This window comes from Muntiacus reevesi, chromosome 1, assembly GCF_963930625.1.
Source record: "Muntiacus reevesi chromosome 1, mMunRee1.1, whole genome shotgun sequence".
NCBI classification, from domain to species: domain Eukaryota; kingdom Metazoa; phylum Chordata; class Mammalia; order Artiodactyla; family Cervidae; genus Muntiacus; species Muntiacus reevesi.
The window spans coordinates 269,824,732-269,842,593 of NC_089249.1; the positions used below are offsets into that span (position 1 = coordinate 269,824,732).

Here is a 17,862-nt window from a genome sequence, read left to right on the forward strand (position 1 = left end):
GTGTTTCACTAGTTATTATGAATTTACTCCTTCTTAACAGCAAAGAAGGTATGATGGATGGATGGATGAAAAGACTCACTTGCCTCCTCTCCAGAGAGGCCAACAGTGTTTCTGGGGAATGTTCTGAAGCTTCAGGTGGCAGTGGGGGATTAAGTTCACTTTTGAAAACTCTCTTTCAAAAACATTTCAATGATGGGTTGCTGACCCCACCGTAGACTTAATATTGAGTTACTACATTTCTCCATTTCCATAACTACTTCCTGTTTTCTCACTATGTTCTGTGACTCTCAAAACACAGATGTAAGTAAGACTGATGCTAATGGAATGTTTACTAAGGTGTAAGTCAAGATTTAAAGGTTGCCCAAACTGATAAAAGACAACAACTCCGTCAACCTCCTAAGTTTCTCCTGGGGGGTGGTCATTCAAAGGTATCACCCAAACAGGCAGTTTCTCAGGTCCCCAGGAAGTCACAGAGGCCCTCTCTTTAGTTGCTTCAGATTTATGGAGCAAAAAGTTGGCAGCAGGTTTAAGTCCTTTTTGTTAGCACAGTGGCCCATGGATACTAGAAAAACATGGTACTGGGTCAAGTGCCAAGGGTTTCCCAAGAGATCCCATCATTTTTCTGTTGGTTCCCTTTGCAATGGTTTATATGAAGAAAAAACCTCATATGCCAATCTAATTTGAAAGGATTTCATTTAACACTTGCCTTTGCAATTTTCTTTGGTTGGTCTGCTTCAGGAACCACATGGCTATCTTGCCAAACTTGCTGGACATTTACAAGGTTCAAAGCATAGCTCAGAGTTGAAGACCTTTCATTCTGTTCCTGCTGGAGAATCTTCGCAGAAAAATCTTCAATGGCTGTTGTTATACAATGTGCCGTGGGAAGAGATACATTTATAAATGCACTTCTCCAGCCAAAATCTAATAAAGTAGCCTGAAATATAAATTTATATGCAGTTATATTAATCTTAACAACAAATGTTTCTAGTGTTATAGATATAAAAGCATTGCTTTCATTCAGCATGTTGAATATAGGTATTCTTTGATAAACTGTAAAAGCCATTCTTATAACCTAAAAATATTACCCAGTGAATAAAGCAATATACAAAACATGTGCATTCTTTACACACAGTAATATACTGACATTTCAATTTAATTCATCAGTGGATTTAATCAAAAACTTTTTTTTCAAAATTTAATTTCTTAAATATAGTTCAATAAAACTATCTTTATGAGAGCTGAAAGTTCCACTTACTATTTATCACATAAAGCAACCTTTAAATTCAATATATTTAATAAAGTCTAAATTAGATTTTTATAGTCTTTTTTATAGTTTATTGTTAACAAGTATTGTGACATAAGACAGCATTTAATATTCAATCTTTTATTTCTTTTTCACTGTCAGAAATCCAGACAAGCCAAAAAAACAGCAATAAGAAATAAATTTCTTGGAGAAAATATACCACTGCATGTTTCTAGATGTTTATTGCTGTAGAGCTTTATTTTGTTTCTCCACCCACAGAGTGGTAAGCATCACTACTTTTGTTCCAGAAAATGAGGAATTAAAATAATTTGCATTGCTCTCTACGTGGGCAGTGGGAAAGGCTGGCGTGGAGGCCGCTGTTGTTTTTGTTTTTCTTTTGGTCTTTGGCTCTTGTGGCAATATATTTACAAATGGATATTTCCTTCAAGCCCTCTAATATCCTCTAACGTGTAAATATATTATGGATAGTAGGCTGAATCTATGCTTAGTACTAAACTTTTCCTTCTTTAATGTGATCTTACTAACAGCAATAATTTACCTACCCCCAACTTCAGAAGACTCTAGGCTTGATATTTCTAACTGAATTACTTATTTTTCTGGATCTCAAGTTTTTTGTTAGAAAAATAAAAGAGCTGAATTGAGTGATTTCTATAGTTCCTTTCAGTCTAAAATTACTGAGATTATGATCATTAGCTTAATTTTCTTGTATACAAAATTCTCACTAAGCATTAATCTAATGCTTTTTGTATATGCAGAACAAATAAAGGTGATTTATCTTCTAGAGCTAAAATTCTATGATTCCCTAACTCCCTAATCAGTAAAAGTGGCTCTCCTTTTCATTATGCCTATAATTAAAATGTAATTTTCATATTCTTTCTAAAGTTTAGACCTTTAGCATCATAGGGTCTGCTTAAAGATATACCTCTCATCTTTTTATTACGTAAAATGAATCAACCATTGAACCTACTCAGCTCATATGGTTTCTTTTCTCCTAAGTGAAACTTTGCAAGTGCCATGTGTGTAGTCCCGTGCCATGCAGGTGTTTTCTTGGGACACGTTTATGATAGAAATATGAAAAGGAACCCATCTTCATAAAAATTAACAACAACAATAAAACTCTGCTTTTTTGTTCCCACACCAGGGAATGTCTATTCATTAAAATCATTCATTCATGCACTCAAGGAAATATGTTATGGGGAAAATTGCCATTAATTGCCATGTGTGTGTGCCATAATGATTACCTTTGTCCATGGTCACTTATATGTGATTTTAATACCTTTGAAGGTATCTTTTCAAAATATGGAAAAGCAAGAACATTAATAGCTGCTCTTAAAAAGAAAACTGAAAACATTTACTACTCAAATCCCCTCCTAGAAGCCTATTTATTTACATAAGACATCACCAGCTTACTTCTACTCTTCCCACTGATGTTTGGAATCATAGACATTCCAGTTAGAATGCAGAACATTTACTAGTTGATCCAAGAAAGAAAAGGAAATAATATGGTTTTCTGTTCTGTGTGCCAAGGAGCATCCCAGCGAGTCCCTTTCTTCTATCACCTAATGCTAATTTCTTAATATCTACTCTGATTTTTTATTAAAACACGATGTATAGGGATTCCTGGTGGTCCAGTGGCTAAGACTCCGTGCTCCCAATGCAGGGAGCCCAGGTTCAATCCCTGGTACGGGATCTAGATCCCACAGGCTGCAACCAAAAGTTTGCAACATCACAACTAGAAGATTCTGCATGCTGCCACTAAAGATCCCACAATGTCACAATGAGTGAAAGGGGCCGACCTGCCCTGTGGACCAGAAACCAGAGAGACGAGTGTATGTGGGGAGGAGCATGGAGGAGGAGAAGGAGTCACAGCTACTCTTGGAGATGTTCCCCAACACAGAGCGAGGGGGAGGAATCCCCCGATTTCTTTCCAACATCCGCCCTCCAGTCTCCCCTGAGTGCTTTGCACTGGCCAGACCTTCCCAGGTCCAGAAAGCAAGAACACCCAGAGGATGTCTTTCTCTAAAATACAGAACGGACTAGAGGAAGAGTGACGATGGATCTGAGAAAAAACAGGGACCTGCGGGGCACGCTAAAATAAGAGGCCAATTCAAACTATTATTTCCTTGTTCCTTCCCTTTTTAATTACCACTTTGTCACTTTTCAACAATTGTCAGACTCTCAATGTGTAGTCCGTGAGGTGGGATGAGAACAAAGACCTTCACCGCCAGCTCCCTACTGCTTCCATGGAACACATTGTGCAACAGAGCAGTGTTCCCACTAAATTCAATTTTCATCTAAATTTGCAAGCCAATTTTCAACCAGGAATTATTATTTCTTTTAGTGGCAATGGATAAAAATCAAGATGTTCCGATTCATAATGGAGTCACAGGAAAATGAGGATGTTATTACATATGAGGAAAAAACCACCACTCATTTTTCTCTTAATTTACCTCTGTTACTGGTAGCAGCTGCTCTGAAGGAATTCTGGTCTTATTTGTTCTAGGTTTTTCTATTTCAAATTCTCTACTGGATGATTCCCAAATTCCTACGCAATAGAAAAGAAAATAAACACACAAACATACATTAAGGAAAACAAACCATTGTGATCAGTAGGTTAAAGTTACTAATTATGTAGAAAAAGTTCTATCCACAGTACAGACACACACACACACATCAAGATACAAAGAACATAGTCCAAAAGATATAGGGTGATATCTCCATTATGATAATGACAGAATCAAAATACAGAGTCTTTTTCTACACATACAACTGGATGGAATTTATATGCTATTTATATTCATATTTGATGTACATGCATGTATATATAATCCATAAAAATCATATCCTTTTATAATTAATTCATTTTCATTTTAATAATGTAAGATAAATTGAGTACACACTAAATATTAATTTCCTTGTTCATTGAAAATGTTAAATTCCAAAGTACTACTTTAAAAACTGGTGGTCTTCTTTAACACATTAATATTTCTTATTTTAAAACGAGAACAAAAGCATGTTGGTTTATCCAACACCAGAATATCAAGAAAAGTTATACTTTTAATGAATTTATCAATAACTCATTGGAAAAACACAAACACTGAGACAGATAAGAAATGATCTCTAGTGGAAACTAAAAAAATGAAAATACTCCCTCAACTTTCACTTTTTAGAATTAAAAAATTCTTTCCATGGGAAAAAAATATACCAAAATGCAATGAATAAATATGTCAAAAAGAAGTATTTCCATTTTCTATTATAGTTCTAGTAATTATAGTTTAATTTGATATGAATGACTTAGTAATTATCTTTTGGTTTCACTTAGATTTGATATATGATGATGAATGGTACACCATGATCAATTTTTTTTTTTTATTTTAATCATCTTAAGGGGCACTTTCTCCTTACGTCCGGGGCAAACAAATTTCCAAATATCAATGATTCTTATCAGTAGGGTTCCTCCTGACAAGTATAGTCATGAGGAAAATATGTGGGGTTTTTATTTGTTTTTTCTATATATGGTTCTATGAGCTTAATTATGAATGATTTCTAAGTAATACAATTCACAGAAACATGCTCTTAAGAGGTAAATATTCCATCTGGTAGTTGATAACATCCTTTTGAGAAATTTTGTCTGAGGAAAAGTTTCCCTCCATTCTAGTGTTTCTAAATCATTTTGGATTTGTGAACACTTCTGAGAACTTGATTAAAGTGACAGAACACTTCATCCAAAATGCACAACATGATGGTGTGCACGCACACACACACACACGTGTTACAGAGATTCCCAGGTCTTCTTGTAAAACACATTCATGGTCCTCAAGGGGCCATGGACTGTAGTTGAGGAATCCTGCTTCATTTCTCAACACACATCACAACATAGATGAGGTTTTAGATCAGTGTTATACCATTTAAGCTAAAATGCTTTCTCTGTGGCTTGCGTTTTATTACATCTTTTGCAGAAGATAGTGTCATTAATAAGGATCAGTTTCAATGCTGAAATAAAATCCAGATTAAGCAGATTTTTAAAAAAAGAAAAATGAAACTAAAAGGTTATTAAGTAAAATATGGAATTTTTTTTTCAAAAGATACAAGGTAGAGACTTTTCAGAAGGACAGAGAAGCTGTAAAACAATTCTGTGTAACAAAAATACTGTTAGTTGAAATAGATATGACAAACTGGCTCAGAATTCTCTCTCAAAGTGCATACTTTAAAAAAAAATTAATCGACTTTAGCTTTTTGAACAGTTTTAGTTTTCTAGAAAATCTGAGCAGAAAGTGCAAGGTTCCCGTATACTTCCTCTCGCTCTGCCCTCAATTTCCCCTACTGTTCACATCTTAATTTGGGGTGGGATATTTGTTACAACTGATGAACCAACACTGATAGATTATTATTAGTTAAACAATTTTTTAAGTTTGCCCATAATTTACATTAGGGTTCATTTTTTTGTGTTGTGCAGGTCTACAGTTTTGCCAAATGCATAATGTCACGCATCCACCATTAGTATCACACATATTAATTTCACTGCTCTGAAAATCACCTGTGCTATACCTATAATACCCCTCCTCTCCTCTGTATTCTCCCTAGTAACCACTGATCTTTTATTGTGTCTATACTTTTGTTTACCAGTTTGTCTTATAGTTGGAATAGTATAGTATGTAGGCTTTTCAAATTGGTTCCTTTCACTTAGCAACATACATTTAGGTTGCATTTAAGTTCTCCATGTTTCTGTGTGGCCTGATACCTCTTTAAAAAAAAATCACTAAATAATATTCCAATGTATTGACGTACCACAGTTTATCCATTGATCTACTGAAGGACAACTTAGCTCCTTCCAATTTTTGGCAATTAAGAATAAAACTGTTATAAACATTCATGTGCTAGTTTTTGTGTGGACATAAGTTTTCAACTCATTTGCATAAATACCTAGGGGTGTGATTACTAGATCGTGTCAGACAATGTTTGGCTTTATAAGATAAAACAATACCATCCAGGATGTACTATTTTACATTCCTATTAGCAATGAATGAGAGTTCCTGTTGCTTCACATCCTTGCTAGAATTTGGTGGTGTTAGTATTCTGGGTTTTGTCCACTCTAGTAGGAGCATAATGGTATCTCCTTGTTTCAATTTGCATTTCTCTGATGACATATGATGCTGAGCATCTTTTCATATGCTTATTTGCCATCTGTATATCTTCTCTGGTGAGCTCTCCAGATCTTTTGCTCATTTTTAAACTGAGTTTTTTTGTTGTCCTGTTGAATTTTAAGAGTTCTTTGTATATTTTGGATACAGGACCTTTATCAGATGTGTATTTTGCTAATATTTTTCTCAATTTATGTCTTGCCTTTTCATCCTCTCTATGATCACTGCTTTTTACTTGGCAATTCCACTTTAGAAAATTACTGTCCAGATATACATGAGGACACAAAAGACATGGTTCAAAGAAATTTGCCACATCATTGTTTGTGGAAGCAAAATGAAGAGGAAAAAAACAATGTGTAGGTGATTATGGTACATACAGCCATAGAAAACTATTCAGCTGTTTTTCTGAATATGAGGTATTTCTACATAATTGTTAATAAAAAAGGATTTCTGTAGAGTATGACATGATTTGTGTTATTTTTCAAGTCGATTGGAAAAAGACTTCATTTAACCATATATTCTTTTAACTTGTTTAAAAATTTTACTGTATGCCTGGACTATTATTCCAAAAATATTTTTTAAAAAAGAAAAAATAATAAAGATCAAGTTGTCAATGACATGAAGAGGTAACACTTGGATTCTAATGTTACTTTACTTTTCTATAAATAGATCATAAAAACAACTGATGTAAAAGATAGTTACCCTGGAAAAATAACATCAATTCAAAGTACAAGTTTTACAGATCTATTCTTGGAAATAACTATTTGTCATCATGTAGCTATAGTTTAAAACATGAAAAAGTTTAATTATCTTGTATTTATCATTTCATTTCCAAATACATTATGTTTATTCACTCAAAAGTAATGGGCTTTGACGTTTACAAAAACCATCTGCCTATTTTCAAAATGAATTAAAAAATAAGATAAGCTTCCCAAGACTTCTTTTGCTGGTGAGCAATTCTATAGTAAGATAGAAAAAGAATTATTGAGCAGTTATGATAACCTATATAGCATAATCTTCCCCCCTCCCAATTAAAAAGATTTTAAAAAATTTAATCCTATACAGAGAAGCCAAAAGGATTATTTTAAGGCAGGATTAGTAACACTGAATCTAGACTAGTAGGATATCTCAAGATTTTAACAGATTGTGGCATTTTTATTTTTGTTTGGAATTCAAAATGGTCAACTTCAAAATTTGACAGTCAAAGATTATGAGCTCTTTGAACATTTAATAAATTATTTCACTTATCTAAAATTAATATTGGACATTCTATACACTTATTAACATTGTCTAGAAAAGGTAGCCCATTTTTGGCTCATGATTTTAAAGCGCAGTTATTTGCATGCAATCAACAAGAGCATGCCCAGATTAAGGCCCTCAGTAGAGTGCAGAGGGTCACAGGGATGCCAGCTGCAGAACAGCCTCTCCCTACGGAGTTCGCTGTGGTTCATTTTACACTTCTGGTTAGCTTCCACACTGCTGCTTTCTTTCATAGAGAGTAGAGGTTGGCAGTACTTCTCTGTGACATCCACTTTCACACCCAAATTGGTCTTCATAGGCTCCCATTGTGTGCACTACAAAGCAACTTGCCTTGTTGGCAGCTCTGAGTGGGAACTACAAGTCTTTCTTTTCTTCACTGTTCTTTTCTGGCTCACAAGCAACCTCCCACCAAAAGCTGAATCTGTAGAAGAGACTACATCCAAGAGATAATACTATGAAAAGTATGAAGAGAAGCCCAGGTGGCCACCTTGCAAATTTCCAATGTGGAAGCCTTCGACCTCTGTGCCCAAGAAACAGCTAAAGTCCTAGTGTAATGAGCTTTACAAACCCTAGGAGCCTCTTTACCTTAACTACATACGCCTCCCTAATACAAGCCCGTAACCATCTAGCTAAGGAACTCTTAGAAGCCATTTGACCCCTCTTAAGACCCCCTAAGAGTACAAACAATCTTTCAGAAGATCTGAAATCTTTGATTCTTCTGAGACAAACCCTAAGTGTTCTTCTTACATCCAATTGAAGCAGCCATTGCTCTTTGTCATTGCTGGGGCTAAAGAAAAAATGAGGGCCAAGAAACCTCCTGGTTTAGATAAATCTCAGATGCCACCTTTGGAAAATTTGAGGAACTGCCCGAAGAACAGCTTTATTCTGAAGGAGTATTAGAAGCGCTCCATAAATTAAACCTGAGGCCACGCCATAAGATAAGATGACCTAAAAGAAATACAGTAAGATACCACAGCAGTCAAATAATGTCATATCATTTTTCTGAAATGACCAAAAGAGAAAACCGACCAAACAAAAGCAAGTAAATATCATAACTAAATATCCCTTCTTTCTCAGAAAATATGTCTTGACACAAAAATCTATTGTGTCAAATTCAAATTCCTAAAAGCACTGCCAATTTGGCTAAATATACAATATAATAGTAAACATCAAAGTAAAAGAGTAAAACATTTGGTTAATCATCTTTATATTTTCTCTGTGTGATGTTAAACACCTGGATATTTTTAAAACATCTGGACAAGGAATAAAAAAACCTTATTTTTCATCATATTGTTTTGGTTACATAGACATAGTAGGCAACTCTGTCCAAGATCTTTATTAGCAAAATATGCTCCAATCAAAACAAATACACAAAAACCAAATGACTTGATCTGAACCACCTTCTCTCCCACACAAGCTTTCTAAGCAAAACATTAACTCTCAGGATAACCTAAGATTCATTTGGTTTTTTTAATTGTTCAAAAACCGTTTCCTTTGGAATTTAAGAAGCCAAGTCTTTTGATATGAATTGATTAATGTGGCTGCACTGAATAAAAGATTTAAATTTTTTCTTAAAGATTTCCCTCAAGATCATTCTTTTCAGGAAGTCATTTACGTGAAGTTATGTCAGATTAAATCTTGGCTTTGTTACAAAAATATATGAATGAAGAACATATATTTCGCAAGGAGATGTTCTAATACTTAGACATTTCTTACAGTCATTCTTCAAATTTCCTTCCATGTACTATGTTTGATAACCTACAAATGTCTTTCTATAATAAACATTATTAATATGATACTGAAGTTTCTTTTATCTGCCACACTGTTTAGGTGGTGACAAATTTGGGGTAAGACTTCCCAGGTGGCTCAGATGGTAAAGAATCTGCCTGCAATGCAGGAGATACAGGTTTGATCCCTGGGTCAGGAAGATCCCCTGGAGGAGGGCATGGCAACCCACTCCAGTATTCTTGCCTGGAGAATCCCATGGACAGAGGAGCCTGGCGGGCTACCGTCCACGGGGTCACAGTCGGACACAAGTGGGAGACTTTCCCTCACTCACTCAGTATATTGTGGCATAATTATATATTTTCTCTGTTGACTTTATTCGGTGAACCTAACTATTGCTCTCATGCACAGCACTTGCAAGTCTCAACATTGCTTGATTTCAATCCAGTGCTGTTGAACCAGCTTTTTCTTTTTTTCCTTTTTCCTGAAATCAGTATATCAAATCTTTGCTTCAGTTCTTGGCTATATAAGTTTTATAGCATTACAATACCTCTCTTACACAATTTTAGCTTTGAATTTATGCTTCCCTTAAGAAGAATAAAGTTCTCAGAACTGAGTTATTTCAAGGGCCTTGCCTAGGATGAAAATAAGATGCATCAAAATGGAGAGGGGTCTAGATACTTTGGAGTTCACCCTGTTTCTTAATCCACACCTCAGAAAAGATCTACAAGAGATGTGGAGGGGAGATGCCAAATCTAGCTGGGCCTGATGGGTGAGTACCAACAGCAAGTGTCAACTGCTTGTGGCACCAACATGTCAACAAAAAATTAGAGCATCATATTTCTCTATTCAGATCTCTCTTTGTTCTGGTCAGTTGCATCTAGAAGATCCCCTTAGATCCTCTAGATTTAAGAATCCTCTAGATCCTTAGGGCTCACATTACCTCCTAATAAATCTAACCTTTCATTCTGATTTTTAATTTTCATATCTGTTCTATGTTTTTATTATTTTTCTCATTTGATTTTTGTCAGATTCAGAAATCTATATTCCATATTCATTTTTTTTTCAAACTACAACCAAATTTGGGGGGGGGATGATCTACATTATTTCTTTTATGATTTAATAGTGCTATTTAAGCTTAACCTGAAACATAGAAGTCCAGTAAGCTATGCTTAATATAAAGTAAACTCCAGTCCTATAACTTTTCTAACATTATCTACCGAGGCTAGGTAAATAAAGAAATACAATGGTAAATACATTAAACTAAATGTAATTCTTCACTAAGAAATCAGGTTTGGAAGTTGGTTTTGCAATTTGTAGATTAATTGTTAATCACTTGCTTCCCTGACTTTGTTCTGCAAATGCAGCCACTATTTACATTTATTCTCTTTAAAATAACATGTTGCATTATGTAAAATAGAACTTCAGATAACTCACTCCAATATAGACGAAAAACTTTATAAACATAGATATGAAAACAGAAGACATATCTTAACCCATTGTGCCTCTGAATTCTACCTTTAATGTTAGAAACAGTATTCGAACACACATAGCACAGTTTTTTCAAAAGAATTCTGTTAAGACTAACTAAAAACAACTTAATGTATAATTATAATTACAATGGTAACAACTCACATTTATTGCTTATAATATGCTAGACATTCTCTTAAATATTTTACATTCATAAAAGCATTTCATTCTCAAAATTCTACATAGTATATTGGAATCTAAAGTACCAAATTCTGAAAGAAAACAAAGAAAAACTTGATTTAGTCCTATACTATCATTTTAAAGATGAGAAAATGGTAGTCTAAGGAAACTAAATATTTTGCTCAAGGTCATCAGGCTGCTAGCAACAAAAAAAGGTGCTACTAGAACATCCAGTGTGCTTGTTCTTTCCATAGGCTAGGTTGTGTTTCTTTGAGTTTAAAAAAAAATGTTGATCTAATTTTAGCTAAAGATAATGATCCAAGATTTACTTATGATGACTTCTTAATTCAAACTATTCAATGAATTTCTTAATCCACTGTTAACATAAAAGGATAAAAATGTAATTTCACAGTGTGCTTTATACTTAATATTTATTTTAAAAATTCTGCCACATATATTCTGTTTTTCAGGTAATGGTATAGATTCAATTAGCAGGAAGCAAAAACAGAAAGAATTTTAGATGTGCAGAAGAGTATTTTACCTGAAGTATTCCTGGGTATCCTGAACCATAAGAACATTTCTTCAAACAACTCCTGGACATTTTTTTCCAACTTCAAAAGTGATTTTACTAGCTGTGATAAGAACTTGAGTTCATCTAAGGTGAGGAAAAAGTTTCTTCCTTTCTGTGGGTATTCAGGAGTAACTGTAAAAAGAGTGGATCAATACTATTGAACATGTTATATGTTTTCTTATTCAATATTAGAACAATCTATGACTCCTTAAGCCATAAAAATCAACAAAATCCTTAATGATTAAATCCAGTTTGTTCTTTAGTAAGTACACATAAAATCTCCTAGGAGAATCTTTCTCTGTTCCCCTGCTGGGAAGCTAGAGATAAGTGTATTGTTTTGATGCAAACATGACAACTAAGTAATTGTGTTAAATGATGCAGAGTTATTAACAGGAAATGTGATTTGTTGTTGTAAAATCATATTTTACACAATTCTTTTTTTTTTAAGGTACGGCATAATTTGAATCTAGTCACAAGGAAGTATAAGATAAACCTAAACTGAGGCACTTTCTACCAAATAACTGATGTACTCCAAAAGTGTCATGTCAGGAAACACAAAGACTAGGAAATGTTCTAGTCAAAAGAAGTCTAAAAAGATATGACAACTGAAATCAATTATACATTATCAATATTTCATCTTATTATAAAGAGCATTATTAGGGTAATTTGGCGACATCTGCGTAAGGAAGACCTTTGAAGAAAGTAGGGAAAACCACTAGATGATTCAGGAATGACCTAAATCAAATCCCTTACGATTATACAGAAGAAGTGACAAATAGATTCAAGGGATTACATCTAATAGACAGAGTGCCTGCAGAACTATGGATAGAGGTTTGTGACACTGTACAGGAGGCTGTGGTCAAGACCATCCCCCAAAAAAGAAATTAACAAGGCAAAATGGCTGTCTGAGGAGGCCTTACAAATAGCTGAAAAAAGAAGAGAAGCAAAAGACAAAGGAGAAAAGGAAAGATATATCCATTTGAATGCAGAGTTCCAAACAACAGCAAGGAGAGATAAGAAAGCTTTCCTAACTGATCAATGCAAAGAAATAGAGGAAAACAAAAGAAAGACTAGAGATCTCTTCAAGAAAATTAGAGATATCAAGGGAACATTTCATGCAAAAATGGGCTCAATAAAGGACAGAAATGGTTATGGACCTAACAGAAGCAGAAGATACTAAGAAGAAGTGGCAAGAATACACAGAAAAACTATACAAAAAAGATCTTCATGACCCAGATAACCATGATGGTGTGATCACTCACCTAGAGCCAGACATCCTGGAATGTGAAGTTAAGTGGGCCTTAGAAAGCATCACTATGAACAAAGCTAGTGGAGGTAATGGAATTCCAGTTGAGCTCTTTCAAATCCTAAAAGATGATGCTGTAAAGTGCTGCACTCAATATGCCAGCAAATTTGGAAAACTCAGCATTGGGCACAGAACTAGAAAAGGTCAGTTTTCATTCCAATCTCAAAGAAAGGCAATGTCAAAGAATGTTCAAACTACCGCACAATTGCACTCATCTCACATGGTAGCAAAGTAATGCTCAAAGTTCTTCAAGCCAGGTTTTAACAGTGTGCGCGCCGTGAGCTTCCAGATGTTCAAGCTGGATTTAGAAAAGGCAGAGGAACCAGAGATCAAATAGACAACATCTGTTGGATCATTGAAAAAGCAAGAGTTTCAGAAAAACGTCTACTTCGGCTTTATTGACTATGCCAAAGCCTTGGACTGTGTGGATCACCACAAACTGTGGAAAATTCTTCAAGAGATGGGAATACCAGACCACCTGACCTGCCTCCTGAGAAATCTGTGTGCAGGTCAGGAAGCAACAGTTAGAACTGGACATGAAACAACAGACTAGTTCCAAATCGGGAAAAGAGTAAAAGGCTGAATATTGTCACCCTGCTTATTTAACTTATATGCAGAGTACATCATGCGAAATGCTGGGCTGGAGGAAGCACAAGCTGGAATCAAGATTGCCGGGAGAACTATCAATAACCTCAGATATGCAGATGACACCACACTTAGGGCAGAAAGTGAAGAAAAATTAAAGAGGCTCTTCATGAAAATGAATGAGGAGAATGAAAAAGTTAGCTTAAAACTCAGAGAACTAAGATCATGGCATCCGGTCCCATCATTTCATGGCAAATAGACAGGGAAACAATGGAAACAGTGAGAGACTATTTTTGGGTGCTCTAAAATCACTGCAGATGGTGATTGCAACCATGAAATTAAGACACTTGCTCCTTGAAAGAAAAGTTATGACCAACCTAGACAGCATGTTAAAAAGCAGAGACATTACTTTGCCAACAAAGGTCCGTCTAGTCAAAGCTATGGTTTTTCCAGTAGTCATGTATGGATGTGAGAGTTGGACTATAAAGAAAGCTGAGCACCAAAGAATTATATCCATGGGGTCGCAAATAGCCAGACACGACTGGGTCGCAAATAGCCAGACACGACTGAGTGACTGAACTGTACTGAACTGAGTAAGGTCTACAACTTAATGCTATTTATTGCATAACTGCTAGTTTTCTGATTTAGACAACTATAAAGGCTGAGCACTGAAGAATCATTGATGTCAGACTGAGGTGTTGAAGACTCTTGAGAGTCCTTGGACTGCAAGGAGATCAAACCAGTCAATCCTAAAGGAAATCAATCCTGAATAGCCATTGGAAGGACTGATGCTGAAGCTGATTCTTCCCCACAATATCTAACAACACTGTTTTAATCATCACACCTCAGTTCATGATTTCTATCTGCCCAACCATATCTATGTTTCTCTGTTAACCACGCTAGGATGGGTCTCTGTTAACCACGCTAGGATGGGGTTTTCCCCAGTAGGAGTTCCTTCTACTTTTGCCCTCACTGAATTAATCTCCTTTTCTTTCTTTCAAGTTTCAATTTGCTCCTCTCCTCCAAGTCACCACTCCATAAAACCTTGTCTGGATGCAATCAATCCAGGAGTTTGCTTTCCCCCTTTAAGCTGATCTGGTCTTTACCTATTTGGTTTTTCTGTTTTATCACTGTAGAACTGTCTTACTTCAAGAAATTTGGGACATAAAAGTTTACACACAGGCAACTATGTCTAGTTGGCCACCAATTATAGTTATAAAATATATGAAATAAGGATTGTTGTTTTATTATAGAATGAGCTCTATGATTCTTAGGAAATACAAATTTCTCCTAAATCCTAAGAAAAATATAAAGAAAAAAACTAAATTTCCACTTTAGAGCAAGACATTATTAAATTCACCATCAACTAACAATGAATAAGTTCATGTAAAAAATAAGAATAACTATATAGCTGAGGGCCTTTCCCTCCTCTCTATACATTTTAATAATTTTTTTCTAAAATATAAAATTCTATCTATTATTTAGAATATTAAGGACACATTTTAAACTTTTCTTCATGACAAGGTTTTGAAGAGAGTTACTTATTTCTGTGCTGCACTCAGAGACTAGTGTCTTTCCCTCTGGTAAAGGCATTTCTCAGAAGACATAACCATTAGAAAAGGGTTCAATGATCAGATAGATTCGGGAATTACTACATACTAAATATTCTCTAAAGGGATTCACAAGGAATTCCCTGGTAGTACAGTGGTTAGGACCCTGCTCTCTAACTGCTAGGGGCTTGGGTTCAGTAATCCCTGATGTAGGGGAACTAAGATTTCACAAGCCACACAGCATGGACAAAGAAAATAAAATAAAAGTTATTCACAGTGCAAATTAGTATACTAAAGTCTATGCAGTTCTATAATAAATTAAAAATATTAAAGATTTAATGTTTCTCAAGCTTTTTGACCAATTAACACCAGTTCACCAACATGTCAGTCAACTTGTAAGATTTTCTCAAACAGCGGCTGAGGGGACATTGTCCTGGGGTCTGGATTACAATCCCACTGGAGTACCTCCAGCTGCTTTGTAGAGTTTCCTCACCTTTCAGGCCTTTCATTGTGGGTTCTTGTTGCTGCTTTTCCCACTTGTAAACTCTTGCTCCCAATTGCTGTCGCTGTTCAGTCGCTCAGTGGTGTCTGAGTCTTTGCAACCCCATGGACTACAGCATGCTAGGCTTCCCTGTCCTTCAGGGAAGGACTATCTCCCAGAGTTTGCTCAAACTCACGTCCATTGAGTCAATGATGCCATATAGCATCTTGCTATTTTTCAGGTTTTTCTGAGAAACGAATGAAAGTCTTCAAAATTCTCCTAGACTCTCTTATTGAAAAAAAAAAAAAACAACATGTAGTCATAGCTTCAGGGCTAAACAGGACCACCTGAAGTCTATCCACGGCTGTCATAAGACACAGTGGTCCAGGACCTTGTGTTTTATTAAAAGTGCAAATTCCTAGGTCATCTCCAGATCTCTTTTAAGCAAATGCCCCAGCTGAGTTTTCTGCACAGGAAATATTGAGACTACTACCTGAGGAATCTAATTAGAAACCTTAGTGGTTGAAAAGCACTCTCTAGGCATTAGAACCCACTCCAGTGTTCTTGTCTGGAGAATCCCAGGGACAGGGGAACCTGGTGGGCTGCCGTCTATGGGGTCGCACAGAGTCGGACACGACTGAAGCGACTTAGCAGGAGCAGCAGCAGGCGTTAGAAAACTTGAATTTTGGTCTTAGCAAGTCAACTAAAAATGTGCTATTATATATATGTATATATAAATATATAAAACCTATATTTACATATATAAAACATCAATGACTTAAAAAGGAAACTCCACATTTTCCATGGTCACAAAGTTTATTTATGATTTTTTTTTCATTTCTGGAAGAAATAGGAATGTCTGTTGGGAATTGCTAAGATAAATGAATTTATCTATACATTTTCCCTGGGCAAAAGAAGAACTTGTCCTTGAAAAATACCTAAAGAATAATTAGAGTTCTTTAAGTATACTGATGAGAAATGTAAAATGATTTCCTTGAGTTCAGAGACTATGTCCAGTTTATTCACTATAGTATCTGAAGAATCCAGCACAAAGTAGACACTCAAAAATACTAGTTAAAAAAAATGTATGCAATCCCTAGAAATAGCTAATTAAGAAAAGTATAAAACAAAAAGATTTCATACTTAATCCTATCAAAACAATAAATATATGTCAATAAAGAGACAAATAATTACAGTATTATATATACATTCTTGTCAGTATTTTGACAAAATAGATTTGAAAATTATTTCTAAAATAGAAAATGTATGCAAAGGATATAAAAACAATGATGAAGTGGAAACTTTATAAAGCATAGTGATACAACAGACTAAGGCACGTTTTTTTGTGTTTAACAAGTAAAACTATTCTTTAGAAAATACTCTATCATTAAAAAATTCACAGATATTCATAGATCTGTTGTCTTAAAAAATAGGAAAACTCTCTCTTCTGTCTCTCTCTATATACATACTCATGCTGTGGCTGCTTAGTCGATTCAGTTGTGTTCGACTCTGTACGACCCCAAAGACTGCAGCTTACCAGGCTCTTCTGTCCATGGGATTCTCCAGGCAATTACTGGAGTGGGTTGCCATGCCCTCCTCCAGGGGATCTTCCTGACCCAGGGATCAAACCCAGGTCTCCTGCACTGCAGGCAGATTCCTTACTGCTGAGCTACCAGGGAAACCCCTTACACACACACACACACACACACACACACACACACACACGGACTTCCCTGGTGCCTATAATGCAGGCACCTATAATGCAGGTGACCCGGGTTCAATCCCTGGGTCGGGAATAATGCAGGTGACCCGGGTTCAATCCCTGGGTCGGGAAGATCCCTTGGAGAAGGAAATGGCAACCCACTCCAGTATTCTTGCCTGGAAAACCCCATAGACAGAGGAGCCTGGTGGGCTACAGTCCACAGTCCATGGAGTCGCAAAGAGTTGGACACAACTGAGCAAATTCATTTCACTTCACACACACACACACACACACACTCACACACACACACATGTAGATATATCACTCAGAGGATATATACTATAAATTATATACTTAGAAGTGTTTTTCACCCAGTAACTAATAGTTAAAATATTAACTCCATTATCTTGTAGCAAAAATAAGGACACTGAAAATAAATCTAGGACATTAAAGCTCCTCACATTTGATCTGTAACAAAGCAGCTTTTGGAATAAATATCAAAGTCCAGCTAAATCAGACAGACCATAAAAATGTGGGTTGCAGCTGAAAGTACACATATTATTTTCCAAAACCATTAGCAACAGAATTCTTGTTAATGATAGCATTAAGATACAGGAGAAAATGAGA

General features: G+C 35.6%; 1 protein-coding gene across 7 annotated transcripts in view; it reads right to left on the reverse strand.

The window, feature by feature from the left end:
• The window catches only part of KIAA0825 (KIAA0825 ortholog), a 410,996-nt gene that overhangs the window by 279,674 nt on the left and 113,460 nt on the right, over nucleotides 1-17,862 (reverse strand). For 6 of the 7 annotated variants that reach the window (XM_065936747.1, XM_065936741.1, XM_065936733.1 and 3 more), the window contains 3 exons: nucleotides 11,582-11,743; nucleotides 3,715-3,809; nucleotides 707-934 (listed from right to left, as the gene is read on the reverse strand). In XM_065936747.1, the coding sequence (XP_065792819.1) occupies nucleotides 707-934; nucleotides 3,715-3,809; nucleotides 11,582-11,743 (485 nt within the window). The remainder of the gene's footprint in view (nucleotides 1-706; nucleotides 935-3,714; nucleotides 3,810-11,581; nucleotides 11,744-17,862) is intronic. The other variant, XM_065936724.1, reaches the window with a different exon arrangement.